This window comes from Dipteris shenzhenensis, chromosome 4 (assembly GCF_047967505.1).
Source record: "Dipteris shenzhenensis isolate YYH24624 ecotype China chromosome 4, Dip_SZ_1.0, whole genome shotgun sequence".
In the NCBI taxonomy this organism is placed as follows: domain Eukaryota; kingdom Viridiplantae; phylum Streptophyta; class Polypodiopsida; order Gleicheniales; family Dipteridaceae; genus Dipteris; species Dipteris shenzhenensis.
In genome coordinates this window covers 3,487,205-3,509,762 of record NC_141599.1, presented here as the reverse complement: position 1 = coordinate 3,509,762, position 22,558 = coordinate 3,487,205, and the positions used below count along the sequence as shown (strand labels likewise).

At 45.7% G+C, this 22,558-nt stretch overlaps 1 protein-coding gene across 10 annotated transcripts in view; it reads right to left on the bottom strand.

The window, feature by feature from the left end:
• Positions 1–22,558, bottom strand: part of LOC147902337 (uncharacterized) — a 105,284-nt gene that overhangs the window by 20,892 nt on the left and 61,834 nt on the right. For all 10 annotated transcript variants that reach the window (XM_087374254.1, XM_087374255.1, XM_087374251.1 and 7 more), the window contains 2 exons: positions 15,014–15,139; positions 14,590–14,825 (listed from right to left, as the gene is read on the bottom strand). In XM_087374254.1, the coding sequence (XP_087230380.1) occupies positions 14,590–14,825; positions 15,014–15,139 (362 nt within the window). The remainder of the gene's footprint in view (positions 1–14,589; positions 14,826–15,013; positions 15,140–22,558) is intronic.

Genomic DNA, 22,558 nt, shown 5'->3' with positions numbered 1-22,558 from the left:
AGATTAGTACTCAGCGAGGGTCCTAGCATACCCTTTGCTCCAGCCTATTGAGGCTTGTATGAGTTCGCTTTTCTGTGCACCTTGTCCCATAGGCCCGCGAGGTTTCCGTGGACGTTAATAAATCTTTCTTTCTTTCTTTCTCGATCCAATCTAGGGCCTAGACTCTCCCTCTGACTGACTCATATAGGCTCATCACCCCCTAGATCATGTCCCTTGGAATATGCATCTCTTGGAGTCTCTAATCATGCAGGCTCATGGGACTATGTCAAAGGCCTTCTGAAATTCTACAAAGCATGCGTGGATTGGATCTCAAACTCGTCTCCTCAATGACAGCCCATAGGTGAAGATATGATCGAGAGTGGAATGCTACCTCCGGTGACCAACCTGTCCCAAGGCTCACTATCCATGTGCCTCAGTGTAAGAGTTGATCTCTCTCTCTAGTACCAATCCATAGACCTTGGCTAGTGTTATGGCCAATCATGAGGGTGCGGTAATTCCCCGTGTCCATGAGGTCCCTTGCTTTGTGTATTGGCACAACGGTCGTGGTACTCCAAGCAATGGGGAAGTCATGGCATACTGCATGTTGCATATCTGCACCAAGATTGGAGCCAAAACTGTCAGAATTATTATTATATTCTAGGCAGTGGCCAATGTAGTGTAATAAGTGGGTTAGGGGCATTTTTCCCTCTTAGAGGTTTTTCCCCCTAACCACAGTCTAGTCCCTAACTACGGTTAGTGATTAGATAAGGTTTTGTCACTTAGACAAAACCCCTCATCTCTTCTTTGTACTTCACTTCATTCAGTCCACTATTGAGTGACCTACGTTCAGCTCACTCTCTTGCTCACTTTTTCTCTTTCTTTCTCACATTTGGTATCAAAGCAGAGTTTCTTCCCACACCTGCTCCCAGCTCTCGCATCTGCTCTCAGCTCCCGTCCATACAACTCCCAAGCATGCAGCTCCCATCACATTCCGTACAACTGCTCCCGTGAGCAGTCCGTGCTGCACGTCAGCCCTGCTCTCGCCCGTACCCCCTACTGCAGAGTGCTGCCGTCCGTACAAGCTGTCAGGTCCGTACACCCGCAGCATCGCCTTCCGTACTGCAGCATCGCCTTCTGCCAACCGTACAACTCTCAGTACTTGCGTGTCCGTACAGTGGCTGTCAGTGCGACGTACATCGCCATCCCGTACAACGCTAGCCGTACATTTTTGCGCCAGCGCTATACTTTGCCGTACATTCCGTACAACATTTGATGTACATGTCGTACATCCGTACGTCAACCGTACTGTCAATTTCATACTAACAGTTCCGTGCATTTGCAGGTGTCTGTACACTTCCTTTGCAGGGTCTTCTTTGCAGGATCAATTTGCATATAGCCATTGTTTGGCTTAGATCTTGCAGAGAATTTGGGGCTTTTGCTTTTACACTGCAATTTTGCAGTGAAATTTGGGGCTTTTGCAAGCATAGTGCAAATTTTGCAACATTTGGGGCTTTGAGACCATTTGCCCTCTTTTGTATGCAATTTCCCACAAGAAATTGGGGCTTTTGCATTTGGGTTGCAATTTTGCAATTAAAAGCGCATTTTGTAGGTTTGCAAGCAGTTCTGGGTCAACTTGCAGACTTTTGCCATTTTTTGCAAACTTTTGGGCAATTAGCAGAGCATTGTGGTGCAATTTGAGCCTTTGATAGGCTGTGACAGTATTTGTCACTGTGGGTAGATTTTCTTTGGCAAATTTTACTTGTGCATTTTGCATCCCAGGAAGGGATTTTACTTGTTCAATTTGCTGTATTTTTTAGTTTATCGGGCAAAATTGGCTCAGAACAACCCCAAGGAGCTGTTTGGAGTCCTCACACAGGAGGATAAGTTGGATGGCACCAACTACTCCTTGTGGAGTTTTATGGTTCGCAACATCTTGGTTGGCAGACATCTCTGGGATTATGTCAATGGAGATGAAGCAATGCCAGATACAGTGGCTACACCTGTCACTCCTACAGCTGGAGGCACAGGTAGAGGTCAAAATGCAACACCAGTAGTTGGAGTTCCTGGTCTAGGGGCTCCCACAGCAGAACAAAAAAGATGGGATTCTAGGGATGCACAAGCTCTATCAATGATTTCTCTCTCTGTCAAGAGATTCATTATTCCTCACATTCGGTCATGCAAGACATCTAAGGCAGCTTGTTAGAGAATTTGTCTGTAGCAAGAAATGAAGCCAGAGTTTCCTTCCTCAAGAGAGAGCTTTCTCACATGCACATGGATGAGGGAGATTCCATGAATACTCACCTCACAAAGCTTCAAGATTTGAGGGAGCAATTGCTGAATATTGATGAAGTCATTCCAGATTCAGAGATGATTACCACCACTCTGAATTCTCTTCCTAAGTCTTATCTTGGTTTCCACACCTCACTCAACTTGTCATTGAGGAGGGGCAGCCATCCTCTATTTTCACGAGTTGGTAGGACTTCTGTTGCAGGAGGAGCAGACACGAAGAAATATGGCAACACGGGCTAGCGAGCATGCCAAGCTTTCTAAGTTCAACCCAAAGGAAAAGGGTAGCAAAAGTAACATGCCAATCAGCCTGCACATCAGCATAAAGCTGATTCAGGACAGCCCTCTTATAAGACTAAAGGTGATGCAGATAAGCCAGGGCATGTCACTACTGCAAGAAGCCAGTTCATTATATAGGTGAATGCAAGAAGCGCATAGCTAAAGAAAAGAAAAGGGATTCAGGTATGGCTGTGTCAGATGCATCAGCTCCTCATTCACATGATAGGGAGATGTTACACCAACTTTGTGGAAAAGCACTATGCCTATTTGTCTTCCACCTACCACGATATACGCTTTGATCGGGATCACTCACATTCTTACTCTGGCCGTCTATACATACTTCTCGATTATATTGACTTCATACCCCTTTTAGAGAATCGTGCTGCCCTTGTCACCCCCTCACTACACAAGGCTACCATTCTTGCTTTTCCCCACACCACCCGCTCCACCCACCCACCACCCCCTGGAACCGTACCCTATAATAGTTGGTACACTGATGAGTGCAAGGCCTTACGCCGTCAACTCAGATTCGAAACCAAAAACAATCTTCCAAGCGCATCAGATACGTTGGTACGGAGGAAGAAACTAGACTTCTTTCGTCGAAACGAGAAGGAGCTACTGAACATTTTGTTTAGTAACAACTCTAAGGACTTCTGGCAGAGATTTCTAGAAGGACGGTCCCCTCCGCCACTCACTGACACCCAAATCTGATTTGATTATGCACGCACACTTTATGACATCCCAAATCAGCCAGTCCCGAACCTCTCACACATGCCTCGTCCCACATCCTACACCCTCTTCACTAGTGGAGGGGTAAAGGATGCCGTAATGAAACTTCATAATGGTCGAGCGAAGGATCATGAGGGGCTATGCACTGAGTTCACTGCATATGGGATTAACCTCCTAGCCCCGATCTTAGCAAAGCTTTTTAATGAAGCGGTTTGTTTGGGATTTCCACACACTTGGACCATTAACACTATCTCACCCATCCACAAGGCAGGGGATCCCATGAGCCCGGAGAACTACAGGACCATTATGATTGGACATGTCATGTCCAAGATTTATGCATCAGTACTTGACTCCGAGGTTAGCAGACTAGCAGAGTGTCGAGTACTTAGAGCAACAGGACAGGCCGAATTCCGGCGTGATCATGGAACCATAGACCAAATTCTGACGCTCAGATGTATCATCGAGGAGGCGACGTCACAGAAGCAGAGGGTTTATTGTTGCTTGTGGATTTCCGCAAGGCATTTAACACGGTCCAGAGAGCCTGCCTCATATGGCGCCTACAGGACTTGGGTTATGACCAAGAGATCTACCTCAGCAGATGACGTGGCTCTCGTCTTCCTCAGCAGAGGGGCTTCAGAGACACCTAGACGCACTACAGTCCTTTTATGAGTCTCATGATTTGAAGGTCAACATGGGTAAAACCAAGGTCATGATCTTCAATACATCTCGAGCCATCATGCGTCAGGAGCAGTTCACGTTTGCGGGGTCATCTGTTGAGATAATTTCATCATACACTTATCTTGGGGTTATCTTCTCCGGACCGAGCTTCACTATGAGACCCGCGATGCAGGCACGCTTGAGTAGAGGGTATGCCTCATTGGCTAGGCTAGAGAGGCAGTGCTTCCGCTCACACTTTCAGGATCCATGCACCAAGGGGTTGCTTTTTGACTCCTTGGCTCGCCCAGCGGGGATGTATGACAGCCCTTGCTAGGGGCCAGACTTGTCGGATACAGAGTGGGCCCGTGTGGAGTGGCTACAGGTTCTCATGTTATCACGAATGATTCGTGGTAAGTCATCCGTTCCTCACCAGATCATTTAGGCTGAGTTTGGGTCACCCCCTTTACAGCTAGATGCTGCATTTCAGGTCATCACATATCTGTACCAAGTTAGGGAATATGGGGATTATACCTCGAGGCGTAGCAGGCTACCATTGATAGCTCTATCCCGGGGTATCCTGTGTACTATGAGATCCGAGGACGCTTCCACTGCCTCTTCAAGGATAGTTATGGGATTTTAGCCCGTTTCCTCTCCTACCCAGACCAGCGGTGTTTGGCAGGTTTCATTCATGACGCACTTAGACACCACGAGAGGATACTCCGACCACGAAGACAAGAGCAAACTTCTTCCTCGGTTGATCCCTCTCAGAGCTCTATCACGGAGTTCTTTCAGCTAGATCACATGGACCTCAACGAGACGAGGCCTCGACATGACCGTGACCCGAAGCCCGTGACCCGACAGCTCAGACAGAGGGTCGACACACAGATCACACTTCGAGACATCCCCTCCTTGTTTAGAGCCGGAGCCCGACCGACGGGGGTTACAATAGCCCTGGTTAGACGTAGAGCTACGACCAGGAGACGTGCAAGGACCGCACCTCTGAGTGGCCTACAGCACTCTATTGCCGACTTCATGCCTCCACTGCCTCATCCATCTTGATATCTTGTTGTTGCTGGGGATGATGATGATATTGATGATGATGCTGAGATTGATATATAGTCGACCATCGACATGACTATGTTGTACTTAGGACTTAGTACTGCCATTCTGCATTTTTGCATTTTTTGCATTTTGCATTTTGCATTGGTATGGATGCTCGTTTAGTAGCTCCACTACCACAGCTCGTTGTATCACGATTTTCACAGTCTCATAGACCCATCGGTCTTCCGAAGACTTTAATAAACTTTCTTTCTTTCTTTCTTTCTCGCAAGGCACATGTGCTTCTCCTTGTGAGAGGAATTGGAGCACATTCTCTCTTATCCATACTAAAAGAAGGAATAGGTTGCTTCCAAAGAATACCAAGAAATTAGTATACATCCATACTAATTTGCGTCTCATTTCCAAAATCAAGGAAAGGGGATTTGAGAAGATAGAAGTGACCCTAGAAATGATCAACAAGGAGAAGGATGATGATAGGCTGCTAGGGAGGCAAGCAGATATAGAGGGAGAAGACATTGCAGCCCCTATTGTTACACTTACACGAACGATGGATGTTGCTGCAGCTTCAAGCAGCTCTAGTCTTTTGGAGTTCCATGGCGAGGCAGATGACGATGATAGTGATGAGGAGGAGGAGGAGGATGAGGAGGAGGGTGCGGGCATTGATGCAGATGATGATGAGGATGAGGATGAAGATGCAGCTTGAGGCTTGAGCCTCATTGGTTGTGAATTGTCACGCATGCTTTATTTCCGGGCTGTGGCACACTGGCAGCCTTTTCTTTATGATGTTTTGCCTTCATGTTTTGGTATAGTTACTAGTACCTACTTCCTTTGATCATGATGTTTTGGTGTAATATTGATTATTGATCTATGATCTATGATTCCATCATTTGACAGTGGACACTATGTATGATGTATCAAAATCTAGAATCCAGATGACTCCGGTCTCTGGAGGCTGGAGTTGTTCATGAATGATGAATCACAATTCACGACTCACGAGTGATGACTTTAAAATTAATACAAGTTTCAAGTTTCAGTTTAATACCTCTATGTCAATTTAATGTGTACAATGATCAATGATCAATCTATATTTTTCTGAAATTTTTTGGGTAAAATTAGGGTCACGTTTGTTCCAACCTCAGGGGCTGAACCATACTCCAATCATACTTCCGTACTCGTATGACGTATGTGTATGGTAACGTATGGAAAAAACTATGGGCATCACGCATCAGCTTACAATAAGTCTTACACCTCAGCAAAATGGTAAAGCTGAGCGCAAGAATCGCACTCTTATGGAGATGGATAGATGCATGCTTACCAGTAAAAAGTTGCCTCACAGGTTTTGGCTCGAAGGCCTCATGTGTGCAAACTATGTTTTGAATCGGGCTCCCACAAAGGCTTTGAAGACAATCACTCCCTATGAGGCATGGCATGGGAGAAAGCCTTCCGTGGATCACTTCAAAGTTTTTGGTTGTGTTGCATATGGCCACGTGCCTGTGGAGTTTCGACACAAGTTGTCAGATAAGGCACTTAAATGCATTTTTGCTTGGGTATAGTGCACAAAGCAAAGGCTCTACAATCCTGCTTCTCGCAAGGTTTTTGTTAGTAGAGATGTTATATTTTCTGCAAATTCAGCACATACACATGCAGAATTTACAATTCCAGCTTCTTTAAATAATGTTTTTGAGGGGATGCTTCCTATAGCATTTGGTTCCCCAGCTGAGGTTCATGCTGAAAATACAGCAACCTCCTTCTAATCCACATGCCCCCGATTCAGCCACAAGTTCATTTTGTACATCCACAGGGTGTGGATGAAGTTGTCAGGCAAGAAATTCAAGAGATACACGCAGCCAAAACAGTCCCAAATTGGTTGCTACAAACTCTTAGGGAGAGTAGGCTTGAGGCCCCATTGCCTGGCAGGACTCGTAGTGCAGTAAGGCACGCAGGAGGGGCTCTTTTAGTTGAGACTCCTTATGCAGGTACTCTTCTTGATGAGGAAGAACCTGACTCTTTTGAAGAAGCAAAGGATAATGTGCATTGGATGCATGCCATGCACAATGAGTTGCAGTCCATTGAGAAAAATCAGACTTGGGATGTTGTGGATTTACCACCAGGTAAGCATGCCATTGGTACCAAGTGGGTTTTCAAGGTGAAAAGGAAGCCAGATGGGTCCATTGACAGGTACAAGGCAAGGCTGGTTGCCAAAGGCTACGCACAGAAGAAGGGCATAGATTATGAGGAGACTTTTGCTCCTACATCCCGGACGACCACCATCAGGTCGGTTATTGCTATAGCTGGAAATTTTGTTTCGAATGTCCATCAGTTGGACATAAAAACAGCTTTCCTTAATGGGGACTTGCACGAAGAGGTTTATGTCAAACAACCTCATGGATTTGAACTTTCTGGCAATACCCTTCAGGTTTGCAAGCTTAACAAAGCTTTATATGGGCTCAAACAAGCCCCACGTGCATGGTATGCCAAGATTGAAGCATTCCTAGCAAGTAAGGGGTTACATAATAGTCCCACGGAAAGGACCCGATACATCAAGAAGGATGGGGGGGGTATCTTGGTCATCATTCTTTATGTAGATGACATGCTGCTCACAGGGTCAAATGAGGAAATAATTGCAAATTTTAAAGCTGAGTTAAAAGCTAAATTTGACATGATAGATTTGGGCATGTTAAATTTTTATTTGGGGATCCTGTTTATACAAGACAAGCGTGGCATCGTTATGTCTCAATCCAAGTATGTGCTAAAGCTCTTGGATAGGTTCAACATGCATGATTGTAAGCCTATAGCCACTCCCATGGAGCCGGGGCTGAAGCTTACTATGTATGAAGCAGGTGAATCAGTGGATGTCACACTTTACAGCTTGGCTGTTGGATGCCTCATCTACTTGTGCAATACACAGCCCGATATTCAATATGGAGTATCTCAGGTAAGCAGATATATGCACAGCCCAAAGACAACACATTGGCAGGCTGTAAAACGCATCTTCCGTTATTTGCAAGGCACAAAGTCTTATGGCTTGATGTTTCCCGGGGGGAGTGACTTGCAGATGCATGCTTATAGTGATTCAGATTGGGCTGGAGACTATGATACCAAGCAGTCCACTAGTGGTAATTGTTTCTTTTTGGGCAAAGCTTGCATTTCTTGGCTGAGCAAGAAGCAATCTAGAGTGGCTACTTCCTCATGTGAAGCTGTGTACAGGGCAGCTTTCACAGCGACAGTTGAATGTGTTTGGCTGAGACATTTGTTCGCTGATCTTTGTCTCTTATTGGAAGGTCCTTCTCCAATTCTCACTGATAGTCAGAGAGCTATAGCAGTAGCAAAGAATCTTGTGTTTCATGCTCGCACGAAGCACATTGAGGTTCATTATCATTATGTCAGAGAGAAGTTGCATGCAGGGGAGATCAGTATGATCTATGTGTCAACACATGACAATGTTGCGGACATCTTCACCAAAGCACTTCCACGTGAGAAGTTTGAGGCATTTCGCAGTGCCCTAAACTTATCTCCTTTTGGTGATTGATCACTACCTTGTACACCACATTGGCACTGCAGGGGGGTGTTAGAATTATTATTATATTCTAGGCAATGGCCAATGTAATGTAATAAGTGGGTTAGGGGCATTTTTTCCTCTTAGATGTTTTCCCCCCTAACCACAGTCTAATCCCTAACTACGGTTAGTGATTAGATAGGGTTTTGTCACTTCGACAAAACCCCTCATCTCTTCTTTGTACTTCACTTCATTCAGTCCACTATTGAGTCACCTACGTTCAGCTCACTCTCTCTTGCTCACTCTTGCTCTCCTTCTTTCTCACAAAAACCTCATGCCCCTGTGCAATGTGCTTAGCCCACAACCCCTCATGGGCCTGGGCTCTTTGGTTGTGAAGCCAGAGAGAGAGAGGAGGGGGGGGGATCAATGTCTTCGAAAGGCCTCGCAGGCCTATGAGACAATGTACAATCAAGAAAGTAACTCATAAAGCCACTCTGGACTGAAGCAAAGGGCTCGCTAAGGTCCTTCCTAAGTCCTAAGCTAAGCTGATAATCTAAAAACTCAGCCATAAAAATCTAATGCTCTAAATACGTATCCAAGCGCCATGGTGGCACTCCAATGTGATGTGAAAATGTCTCGTATCTGCGTTTATCGAGCCGTCTCTCACTGTGATGGGGGACGTGGTCTCCATGATCTCTGTAACAATGGGCATGTCAAGGGTGTCACATCAGCTCGAACAGTCCCCTCTGAGTAAAGAGGTGATGGGCCAGACCTCTACTTTGGTTAGTGGTCTTTGTGTCGATAGCTCCATGCCGTGCTCTAGTCAGTGGTCTTTTTGTTGTTGGCTCTACGCCGTCTCTTCCCACTGATCCAAGCTGCCCTCATGTCAGCTATCTCCTCCTCCTCTACCCCAATGTGTCTTGGGTCTAACTTGAAGATATAAAGGCATAAAAGTCGATGACATGCCGTTGCGCTCAATCTATCTCCCGTGGTGCTGTCACCTCCTTCTCTATGGGTCGTATCTCCATCAAATAAAAGCCAATCCAAACTTGGTCATGGAAGTAGATCAACTGGGAGAGTGGCCAGTGTTAGAGCAGACCCAACAGAGGGTACACGCAGCGGAAGACTTATAGTAATGCCCAGGAGCTCACACAGTGTGCGGTGTGGGTGTGGAATCACAAACTTCTTTACTTATGTGCATACAATAGGTGTGCAGACTCATCAATAGACAATGAACCAACCAGATAGAGAAACCACCAAAATATATATTTCCGTCCGCAACTATGGACACAATACAAAAGAGACAGATCCAGAGTCCCACCAATGGTGTGGTCCTCTGATCTTACCACGAGGTCCTTCTCCTATCTGTTTGCTATCTCTAGACTCGAGTCCGCGTGCTCCACCTCGAGCTTCTGTAGACTTTCCGTCCAGATCCCTTCCACCTTGCTGTCTTTGCACCAGCCTAGGTGGGCAGCTCTTCCAGCTCTCAGTCTGCAGCTCCTTGTCACCTTCTTCACCTCCTGATATATAGGCCCAAGAGAGGGTTCCTTGGCTGCTCCAATCTGCTGGTTCCTGCTGCTGCAAGTGATGCGAAGTGAGGCCTCAAGGACCTCCTTTTATAGGTCCCCAAGGGCTGGTAAAAATACCGACCAGCCTGTTACAGACTGGCCGACCAGTCTGTGGCTGGTCCAGCCCTAAAAGGGCACACCCCCCAGGGCTTTTGGCCCAAACTTCCAGGGTCTTCTGGCCCTCCATTCAAGGCAGGTATCCAGCCTATAAAAAGCCTGCCTCCTGCCCACTGACAGCCACAGTTCCTGCTGCATATCTGGGCCTGCACATCCTGCCATATCTGTGCCTCTGCCAGGCCCTCTTCCCAGCCACGTGTCCTGTGCCGTACACTTGCTTGCTCAAATGCTTCAAGATTTTCAGCCAGTACTTCCCGTTCAGCTTCAGGATCACCTGCTGATGTCATTGCGCCCTGCCAGGTCAGATCTAGGGCTTGCTGTCCCCGCCTTCTGCTCCTTCCACAGGTTCCGTCCTTTGCAGCCTTCTTCTCTTGTGAGGTGCTGCCCATGTGGCAGCCCCCTCTCTCTTTCTTCTCTGGGCATCTTCTGCCCTAGGTCTCCCTCCCCCATGCTCTCCTCATTTGGGGGCTTACAGATGGGGAGGTGACCTCTCCAACAGCCCGAACCCGTGTCCCTCCTAAAGAGGCAATGGTACCATCCTTGAATCTCATAGTAGGTGCAGCAAATGCATATGAAGTGCTCCTCTTTCTCCACCTCTGCCAATGTGCATAGCTTGTCTGGTGGCAATCCTCGGTGCATGTGAGATCCGTTTGTGTTCTAGATACTAGGGCGTGGTAATCACTCCATCCTTTGATACCCTCAAGAAATGACCATGGTAGAACTAGATCTTGGTTAGGAGCTCCTAGTAGATGTATAGAGTTGGAGTAGATCCAACCAAACAATATGATACAATTGATCTACTCTTGTGGAATCTGCAAGGACGGGGACCCCAAGTGGTACTGAAAGGGGGGAAAGGGGTCCCTCTGAATTCCTTCACTGTCAGACAATCTAGAGATACCTACGTACCAAGCTGTACAAACCCCACTCTCCGCTAGTCATCTGGATGACTCTAATGCCAATCTCGGAGCCTCCAAGTAGGCAAGTCCATACTCCATGAAGGATGTGTCATCCCAAAGGATCTTTTACAGTTACGCACATTCAGGACTTGGTTGGCAGCCCACGAGCCCCATATGAAGCTCAGTGTTTTTTGAGACCATTTCCTGCAAATGTCAGAAGAGGGATTTATTGATCCACCAAGGTACACACGGATCCACCTCCCCCACTCCCTGAGGATATCTATCGGGTAGTTCCGCATCTCATCACACCAACTTCGCATTGAGCGTGGACGAGCAGAGGGTATACCCAGAGAGGGTCGCATCTGCACCCTATGCGATCATCAGGATATCGATCCAGACTTTTGTCTCACCCCAATCAAAGCTGCAAAACTTGTTCCAACAGACTGCATCAGAAATTTCAACAATCCCAAGGTCTTCACAATGGGGTGCTAAACCTTTCACCTCTCTCATTTGATCTTTACAATGTAAATTTATATCTCAATCGTCCTACGCCCAATTTCCAACAAGAGAATAGAATATTGGGTGCTAGTCTTTACTCCTATTTGTCCTCAAAAAAGTTTTCTGATTTTCTCAATATCATTCTACTGCCCAATACCTCTGTACCATAAAGCAACACTCGTATCACTAATGCATCAATAAGAAGTGCTCTCAAATGACATCACATGATATCAGTCTGCTGGCATCTATTCTCAAAAGCATAGCAGTTTTGCCACCCTGCTGCAATCCTCTTCAGAGCATTTTTGCCATCTAAGATCAGAAGGTACATCAACCCCCGGAGAGAAAGAAAGATAGAAAGAAAGTTTTATTCAAGAAAGAAATAAAGTTTATTAACATCTTTGAAAAACTGAAGGACCTATGAGACTCCCAAAAAACCAGATACAAGAACCTAAAGGCTCGGGCCACTAAAGCAGGGATCCACACCCAAGGCTGATGTCTAAGATGAGAACGTTAATAAAGAGAAATAAACTGCACTAACTGCAGGAGAGTGCACACAGGGCTATCCCGGTGATGACCAAAAATCCAAAACACATCATGGAAGTGGGAGGAAGATCCCGATCAACAGGCCAATCTCTCATCTGACAATCTAAGTGCTCGAACCATGTATGCCGTTTGGAGGACCAACTCTGCAGGTCAGCCAAGGATAGAAAAGATAATCGCGACCGATGGAGGCTCTAGCTCTAAGAAAGGCTAGCTTCGTCGAGAAAGACCCTCAGAAATGGAGCAATCTTGGTGCTAGGCTGATTGGTCCATCTAGAGCCCCCCCTCTCTTCCCCTAGGGTCTCCAAGTGGGTATATCCTCCTCTAACGAGCGCCACCGTCACTCCCATGTTTAGTCTTGATGGGTCGCACAGTAAAGAAGAGATAAATGCGGTCCTCATGCATGAGTCATTTTGAGCACAAGTCTCTCTATTAGTCCTGATAGCGTCGTGTCCCCAGTTGTCTCTGGCTCTATGAGGAAGGAATCGAGGATTGGGGATCTTTTGATAGGTGATATATCTGTGAGGAAGTTTGTTCAATGTCGGGAGTGGGATGGACAAGCTAGAGAACAAGCTGAGAAATCTGTGATTTGAGAGGCGAAGGCAATCAGGTGGTCAACTACACTTACATAGCTGAATTTGATTATATGATTGATCGTACAGATTTTCATTTAGTTAAATCTGTCATGTGATTGCTGTTTGAACGTTGTATACAGAGCCTCATTTGAAAGTACTTATTGGGGACTTCAATGCCATGATTGCAAACCATTATGTATCAATCATTGACTTCAGCATGACTCAATCATATTGCTTGACAGTGATCTAGATGAGGGAGGTATATTGTGGGTCTGTGTAGATAGACACACCCGAAGTACCTCATATGGGCACTCATTCATAGATATGGGCATTTTATGACTTAATTATCTACAATGGTCTGGAGAGATGGCCGCCTTCAGAAGGACTTTCACTTATTTTCCACATGGACGAGATTCTCAGCAGATTGTACGATGGACTTCTGCACCTGTACAGTAGACGTATGGATGACATGCAATACGCACGTGTACAGACAGGGCGAGTAAAAGATGTATGATGGCGTAGGCTGTACGGCTATTGCAAACAGTTGTTGTACGAACTGTACGACCCTCTCCTTTTCAATCACCTTGTTGTACAAATTGTACTGCGATGTGTAAATTGTACAACAAAGACAGCACAAATGACACATGATTGTACGGTGCTAAACCATGGGAGGTGCAATAAGACCTAAGGGAGCTGCACATCGTAGATCTAGTGGAGGCGCTTAGAACAGCCCTCACGAAGTGCAGTCAAATGACCCGTCAGGCTATGGAACATAAGTGGTGATGCAGTCGTGAGACTAAATGCAAGCTGCTGAAGCTTAACAAGACGACACCAATGTAGATTGGAGCTGAAGAAAAAGGTCCAGGTAAGGGGAGCAGGATGGATCCAGAACAAGCTGCTCTAATACCACTGTTGGGTGCGGGGAGAAATGGAATGGAGATGGAATGCAAGGGAGCAAACAACAACTGACAGTACACGAAGTACTTGCATGAGAAAGTACAATATAGGCCCCCAAAGTCAACCACAAGTAATCCTACCTGGCCTACAAGGCCATAGGGCTAAGTGCTAACAGATAGGCCGACTCCAACATATATCTAGAGATTGGTAGTAGTAGATGTCCTAGGCTCTGGTGTGCCTTTGTGTAGAAAACAATCTATGTATGACTTTAAGAAGTTTCCTACCTCCAACAACAAGGTTCCGTTACAGTTCCAAACAATGCAGGTCAGGGTCTCCCCCTCTGAGTTGCATAGACCCTGGCTCCCTATGCAAGAGTGTCAATAGGTGTCCATCTAGGACTAGTCCGCTTTTCCCTCCTTACAAGTGGCATCCCATTGCTGTAGGATGGCCCGTCTCTCCTCTACTTATATGGTGAGATCCTCTCCATATGGTCCTATGGTACAAGTGAAATGATCAGCTTATCTATAGTTGGACTGTTAGGTTAGAATCCAATTTTCAGCTCAAGCTGGGCTGGCAGTGGGATTTTATCAGCTTTACTTTAATTTCTAAGTGTGTATCTATTTCGATTGGCTTTCTTGAGACTACGAGCTTGCCAAAGTTGTGCAAGTTTCCACTCAGGGAGGATAATCTTTGCAAATTAAACAACACTACTATTCACACATTTTACCAGCTAGAGAAAATGTGTACTACAAACACATCATGTAAATAACAGAAACTTTCTGTCACCTTTATTGTACACAGCAGGGACTACCTATGAGATTTCCCTATGAGATTTCATGAACTTCAGCAAGCCACATTGTATAAATACATCCCTCCATGCACACAATGAAGTTTAATAATCCTAAATGATCTAACTTCAATAATGCAACCTCACTGAATTAATTAGATCCTGCTATTTTAAAAGAAGAACGGGATTTTATTGAGCTGGAGCACAGACTACAAGAACTTCTAACCTTCATTTGATTGGAAGAAAATGATCGTTGTTGAGATTCATGTGCAGTATTATCTGCAGGCAGGTTTTGTAAAACCCCATAGGATGCACCCTGCTCTTCACTGGTGGAAGCCGGACTTGTGCCAGAACTGGAACTTGCCCTTGTCAGTGCTTCATGGAAAAGATGACCTAGCACAGCACGCATTTGATGATGATGCCTGAAGTAATAGATCTTTGTCGCTAATGGAACTGGGATCTCTGTCTCCACAAAGAATAAAGGTTCAGTTTATACCGGACTATGCTTGGAAGTCCAATGCAAAAATGAGACAAACGTAAGCAAGCATTGCGAGAGAAAATGGACAAAAAGCATTTTTAGTCACTGGAATTTGAAAAAACCAAAAACAAAATGACAGAATCAAAGCTTAAATTGAAACCATGATCTCAACCTGGAGCACCCTGCTCTTGGCTTTTTAAGTCAAGAGCATTCTTGAGCCTGAAATCATTTAGAAGAAGATCAAAAGGCTTGCTTCGTCCACGAACAGCACGCTTCAAGGACTCTGAATGCCCTTTGCCTGCATTCAAAAACAGGTTGGCAAATAAGCAATGATCAGGACAACACTGCCCCCCCCTCCCCTTCAAAATATCCGCCAGGTGCCTTTTCCCAACCCTTTTATTGGACTAGAAAATACTACCTATTGCTGGTTTCAAAAATAAACTGAGGCACAAGAAAGGAGATCAAAAATAAACTGAGTATGGATTAGGCATAGATCAGTTTAATGCCCATGTGATCAGATTGGCCAAAGAAATAGGTGATTTCTGTCCTGTAGGCCATCATCTCCCAGTCGTATTGATGTCCTCTGGGCCCTAGTATGTGCCATGTAGCTTTACTTATTGGCACTTAGGTCACCTAGTACTTTTAGTGTCTTATGACACCTAGTACTAGACGGCTTTCAGCATTCTGCTCCACGTTTGTACCTCCTTCCGCTTCCTTGAGCCTACAGTGGTATCAGAGCTAGGTTTATGTATTTCCTTTTGCTTCCGAGCAAGCTGCTTTCATTGCCTGCATCTAAAGCTAGCGTGGAGGTGTCGTTCAGTGTTAGCAAAGTGTACGTACATATCCATACAGTCTCCCGTACAAAGGCCTACGTGGACTGCGTTAGCGTCGTACAACTTGCGTCAACACCAGACACCTCTCGTACAAAGTTGTGCCATCTGTCCGTACAACGTACGAAATCATCCATACAGCCATCGTCGTCTATACACGCTTGTACCTACAAGGCTTCAATACACGCACGTCATTCCTACACGTTCGTAAGATTGACGCATCTGTCCGTACAATTGACACCAAAGCGCTAGTTTTCAGCTCCTGGTCACCTTTGCACGTTTTGTCAACACACTTGACTTGTGCATGTCCATCTTCCCAGGTTTTGGGGGCTTTTGCAGTATTTGCAATTTTTTGGCTCAATTTCATCTCCAAAATTGGGGTTTTTGAGTGCTTTGACGTCAAATTGTCAATTTGCAGCAATTTTTGGCGCCTTTTCCTTAATTTGGCTTCTTTTGCTGCAATTTGCCCTTTAGAAATTGAGGCTTTTTACATTGAGCTTCAATTTTGCAAAGGACAAGGCCTTTGGCAGATTTGCAAGTACTTTTTCTCTCAATTTGAGTGAGAGAATCTGACATTTGCTATCTCTAGCAGTCAGATTGGTCTATTTTGGCATTTTTGCAAGACATTGCAGTCAGATTGCAGGATATTCTCAAATTTGCAGGTTATTTTGCCACATTTGCTCAAATAGCAGTGACATTTACCTGCTTTGATCTGAAATTGGTGGTTTTCAATGAAATGTACAAGAAATTGCAGAACATTGCAAGACATTTGGTCACATTGCAAAGTTGCAGCTTAATTTGGGGCTTTTCCACATTTGCCCTCTTTTTGACCATTTTGCCCTTTCAGATTGTGGGGTTTTTGCCTTAGCTTCTATTTGCAGTGATCTCATTTGGTCACATTTGTAGTTGAAAGCCTTGAGGCTATTTTTGCATCACTTGGTCAGTGCACTTTTACTTGTGCTTTTTACAATGGCTGGCAACAACAATGATTTATTTGGCGTTCTCCGTGAAGATGATAAGTTGGATGGCACCAACTATCCTATGTGGTCCTGCCTTATGAAGCATATCCTAGTTGCAAGAAACTTTTGGAATATTGTTTCAGGCATTGATTTGAGGCCAGCCAATGCTCAAGTAGCTGGCCCCTACTGCTCGCACTCCTCCGTGGGGGAATCTTCCTGACTCTTCTTCCTCTAGTACTCCTGTCACTACTACTACTACTACTCGAGATCAGATCAGATGGGACTCCAGAGATGCAAATGCATACTCATGTATTGCCTTATCATGCAAGAGAATCATTATTCCACACATCCGGTCATGCAGGACAGCAAAGGATGCTTGGGATAAGCTAGCTTTTCTTTACCAGGTTCGCAATGAGGCACATGCTCTCCAAGATGATTGGGCATGGCCTGTCCATTGCTCTTTTGATCCCTCCAAAGTTGATGCATCCTTTTCTGCTAATGATGCTCAGTCTTGGTATTTTGATAGTGATGCTTCCAAGCACGTAATCTCTTGCAGACAGTTGTTTCATTCCTTGGCTAATGCTCCTCGAGGGGGGACTGTCACATGTGCTAATAATACTTCCTATGCTGTAAAAGGAATTGGAGATGTGTAGCTCACATCCATTTCAAGCCATCCTGTCACTTTGACAAATGTTCTTTTTGTGCCTGGAAAAAGTCAACTTGATTTCAATTTCAGCAATTGCCACTTCAGGTTTCAGAGTGATTTTTGATGGATACAGATGCCTAGTATATGATCTTCGTGATACATAGTTCTCACTGGCACTTTAAAAAAGGGGCTTTATCACCTTGATTATCACTCAGCTGCACTTTCTATTGAATTATATGCTATTTCAGATTCACACCTTGCTAAAACTCATCTTTGGCATGAGAGAATGAATCATCTAAATTATAGAGCTCTTGCCAAGTTACATTCACAGGGCATGGCAAATGATGTACCTCAAACTCACACAGTTTCCAAACATGTGTGTGAGGGTTGTCTTTTGGGTAAGATGCATCGGTTTCCTTTTCAAAAAGATTGTCCAAAATTCTCACAAAGGAAATTGCAGCTAGTGCACAGTGATGTCTTTGGCCCAATGAGAAAAAATGCCATTGGTGGGTACAAATATTTCATAACTCTAATTGATGGCTTCACAAGATATTGCTAGGTATATGCTTTATTGCTGGGTATATTGATGGGTATATTTCATGACTCTAATTGATGACTTCACAAGATATTGCTGGGTATATGCTTTAAAAGCCAAATCTGAAGTGTTCTCATGCTTTTCTGTCACCCTCAACACAAATAGGGGGGCAGAATATGTCAAACGAGTTTGATGCATTTTTGTCTTCACAGGGAATTGTTCACTCATGTACTACTCCTTACACTCCTCAGCATAATCCTGTTCTTGAAAGAAAGAACACGTCCACTATGGAGATGGCTAGATGCATGCTTAAGGCCAAGTCCTTGCCCAATAAATTTTGGCTTGATGCAGTGATGTGTGCTAAGTGTGTGCTGAATAGATCACCTACAAGGGCATTGAGGACTGTTACATCTTATGAAGCATGGAAAGGCAGGAAGCCTTCACTTTCCCACATGAGAGTTTTTGGGTCTCTTGCATATGTCCATGTACCATCTCAGCTGAGACATAAGCTTGATGATAAGGCAATCAAATGCATATTTATTGGTTACATCCAGGAGAGCAGAGAGTATCGGTTGTACCAACCAAATACTGGGAAGATTATTGTCAGTAGAGATGTAATATTTGCTGAACATTCAGCTTCTCCTCTTGTGGACTGCAAAGCTAAGCCAGAAGTTGACATGTTTGATGCCTTTGACTCTTGGTTACCTCTTCTTCCCTCGGGGGGGGACTTTGACCAGCAACATGAGCCTCCTAGAGGCCCTCCAACAAGCAATGATCAGCCAGCAACCCATGCTGATTTGCTGGTTCCTCTTCCAGCACAAAATGATCCCAATATTCATGATGCAGTGATTGAAGAAAGAGCTGTCAATAGACAGCAAGGGCAAGTTCCCAGATGGCTTCTTGACACATTGAGGGACAGCAAACAAGATAAACCTCTTGCTGCCCGGACAAGATCAGGGAATAGACAGATGCATGGTCACTTTCTTGAGTTTGCACTCCTTGCTACAGCTTGCAATGAAGAGCCTTTGTGCCATAAAGATGCTTTTGACAGCAAAGAGTGGATGGATGCAATGAGAGCTGAGCTACAATCTATTGCCAAAAATGACACATGGGAATTAGTAGATCTACCTCCTAGCAAGCATGCCATCGGTACCCGATGGGTCTACAAATTAAAAAGGAAATCTGATGGCAGCACAGATGTCACATGCACCCCTGCACTTGGGTGCAAAGTGACACACTGGCTACATCGACAAGTGTGTAATAGTTCCCTATTAGGAGATTTTGTCGTATGCTATGACCCCTTTGTGAGCCCTTGTCCGGGGAAAGTCAAGCACAAGCTACGTAAGTCAATCTCTCAGCCTTAGGTCAAGTCAGAAGATCAGTCCTTGTTCACTAGTACCCACTGGAGAACTGTAGGGTAGTGTTTCCGTCTTAGGTTTAGGGATATGTTTCGGTCCAGCCTAGGATAGGAGCCCTTCTGGGCCCCCTCAGGGCTGGAACAAGTGAAGAGAATGGCAGGGGAAGGGCTGCCTTTTTAGGCTACCCTGCACCCCTCCCTAGGCTGCCATTTATGGGGCCTAGGGCTGCCTTAATGGGGCCTAGGGCTGGCATTTATGGGGCCTAGGGCTGGCATTTACGGCGGCCTTTATGGGGCCTAGGGCTGGCATTTATGGGACCTAGGGCTGCCATTTATGGGGCCAGCCAACCAACCCCAAAAGCCCTATAAATAGAGGGCCTCCAGGCCCTCTTTCCTCATTCAGTTATCCCAGCACTTCAGCCTCCTACAGCTCCTCCTCAGCCCCCTCTGAACAGCCTGACACTCACCCCCAGTGGCCCTCTGACCAGCCTCAGCCTTTGGCATCAGTTCAACCCTCTAGGAAGGTGTTCACACAGTGCATCAGATGGGGAGTCGGGACAGCGAACGGAGTAAGGTTTGGGGTCTGTTTCAGCAGCTCTTTTCAGTTATCTCTTACAGTTTTACACATTCTCAGCTCTTTATTTCAGTCATCTCTCAGCTCTCTTATAGGATCTATCACTCCTAGCTCTCACTCTCTCACTCACGCAGTAAATCTGCATTCCGATGGACAGCACAAGCCTCTTCCTTGCCTTGCAAAAGCGTCCTACATCGTCAGCATGGACAGCATTAAGGTCTCGGTATTGGTTGGCCTTGCCTCTCAAGTCTTTGGGTCTGCTATACATGTGCACAGTGAGCTCTTCAAAACCACGTTCCGTGCTCTCTCGAAGAGTGTTCTTTGCATTTCTCAGCTCTCCATGTATAAAGCAAATTCTCCCCTGATTGAGGGAGGGGGCCCTCAGTGGGTACAAGGACCCGATCGGTTGTCGATTACGGATCGAGAGTGGACGCGCAAAGGGTATCCCACGAGAGGACCGCCTTTGCCCACTTTGCGACTTGCAAAGATCGAGTCGGAGGAGCACTTTGCTTTCAGATGTCCTATCTATTATGCCATTCGAGGCCGGTACCACTGCCTCTTCCACGACGGATTCGGCTCCCTCCCACACATGCTGCAGTTCCCAGATCAACAATGCCTAGCCGCTTTCCTACATGAGATGACTCGCCACCGAGATACCTCTCTCCGAGCACGGCGACACGAGCAGCGCACACAGCGTGAGGACACCCAACGGCCTATCACTGACTTCTTCCAGTCACAGGATACCTCTTCTCAGTCTAGCCAACGACGCGGACGTGAGCGAGAGCCAAAGCCACGACAGCTGCGCCAGCGGACAGACTCACACATCTAGGTCCATGACATCTTGTCTCTGCTCTCTGCCCACCGGGGTTACCGTTGCCCTCATCCACAGGGCCACCCGCCGCCCCCGACAACCGAGCTCGACTAGGCCGCGTGACGTCAGAGGCCAATCATCTATCCCAGGGTTTTTTCCGACCTCCCATTTGACGGCCCCTCTATGATTGGTCTCTGACGATCACCACCTGCACATGTATATTGTATCTCCCCCCTCTGCCCCATTTTTGGTGCCCCTCCCTTCTTTTTTGTATCATCTGGAGGTAGACACATATTTTTGTATCAGGACTAGACACACAGTCCTTCATAACCTCTTTGTTGTTGAAACGGTTGGCTGGCCCGTTTTGAGACCGCCACCGTTATGCTCATTGTATCAGTTATCTTTAGTCTCATAGACCTTCACGGTCTCCCGAAGACTTTAATAAACTTTCTTTCTTACTTTCTTTCTTTCTTTCTCTACCCTCATTTCCTTTCTCTCTCTATGGTAAACAACGTTAATTCCTCGCTAAAGGTTTAAAGAAGGTCTTGCTGTGAATTACACGATCAGATTACCGTTGCATGTTACAATAGATCGACACAAAGCCCGTCTTGTTGCAAAAGGGTATGCCCAACAACAAGGCATTGACTTTGAGGACACCTTTGCTCCCACTTCCAGGATTACTACTATCAAATGTGTCATTGCCATTGCAGCCCATCACCATTGGCAAGTTCATGGGGATCTGCAAGAAGAAGTTTATGACCTCCTGGTTTTGAGATTGTTGGCTCTGAAAACAAGGTATGCCAGCTGAGAAAAGCCCTTTATGGTTTGAAGCAGGCACCCAAGACATGGTATGCTAAAATTCATGCACACTTACTATCCCTTGGTTTTCAGAATAGCCCAACAGAACCCACTCTTTATGTCCGTGGGAGTGGATCTGATTTTTTAGTGCTGATTTTATATGTGGATGGCATGCTGATCACGGGCACGCCCTGATACTCAGCATATTGCAGCTTTCAAGGCTGATTTGCAGCAAGCTTTTGAAATGTCAGACATGGGACAGCTGCACTATTATTTGGGGCATTCAGTTTGCTCATGTTGAGGGGGTTATTATGATGTCACAGTGAAAGTATATTGGACAACTCCTTGATCATTTTCAGTTTGAGGATTGCAAGCCAATCTCTACTCCAGTGGATTGCAAGCCAATCTCTACTCCAGTGGACCCTGGCTTCAAATTTTCAGCTCCTCATGGGAACCCACCATGTGATATCACTCTTTACCAGCAGGCTGTTGGATGTCTCATTTACTTGTGCCACACCAAACCTAACTTACAGTATGCAGTATCCCAGCTCAGCAAGTTCATGCACATGCCCAATTTACACAATATTGGCAGGCAGTGGAGAGAGTCTTCAAATATCTCAGAGGCACTCAGGATTTAGCCCTCTTCTATGGTCACCATCAGGGTTCACTTACACAGATAGTGACTAGGCAGGTTGTTCCGACACCAGAGTGTCACATACCGGCAACTGTTTTTTTCTTGGCAGTTCATGTATCTCTTGGCTCAGCAAGAAGCAACCAACAGTTGCCACATCCAGCTGAGTACAAGGCAGCCCTTCACCACTACAGTAGAGTGTGTCTGGCTTCGAGAGTTACTTGTAGATCTTGGTATCCGCTAGACATCCTCCACTATGGTCTACACTGACAGCCAGAGTGCTTTGGCCATTGCACATAATCCAGTGTTTCATGCACGTACCAAGCACATTGAGGTTCACTATCATTATGTTCGAGAGCGGTTGTCAGCAAGAGACATAGAGTTGTCCTACCTTCCCACAGAGGACAACATAGCAGATCTATTTACAAAGGCACTTCCTCGTCCCAAGTTTGAAGTCTTTCGACAGGCTTTACACTCGGTTCCCTTTGTTACATGATCTAGCTACCTTGTACATTCATAGGTGGCTATATCCCTTGGGATGAACATGTGCCACCATGACCAAAAAATACCAAGTAT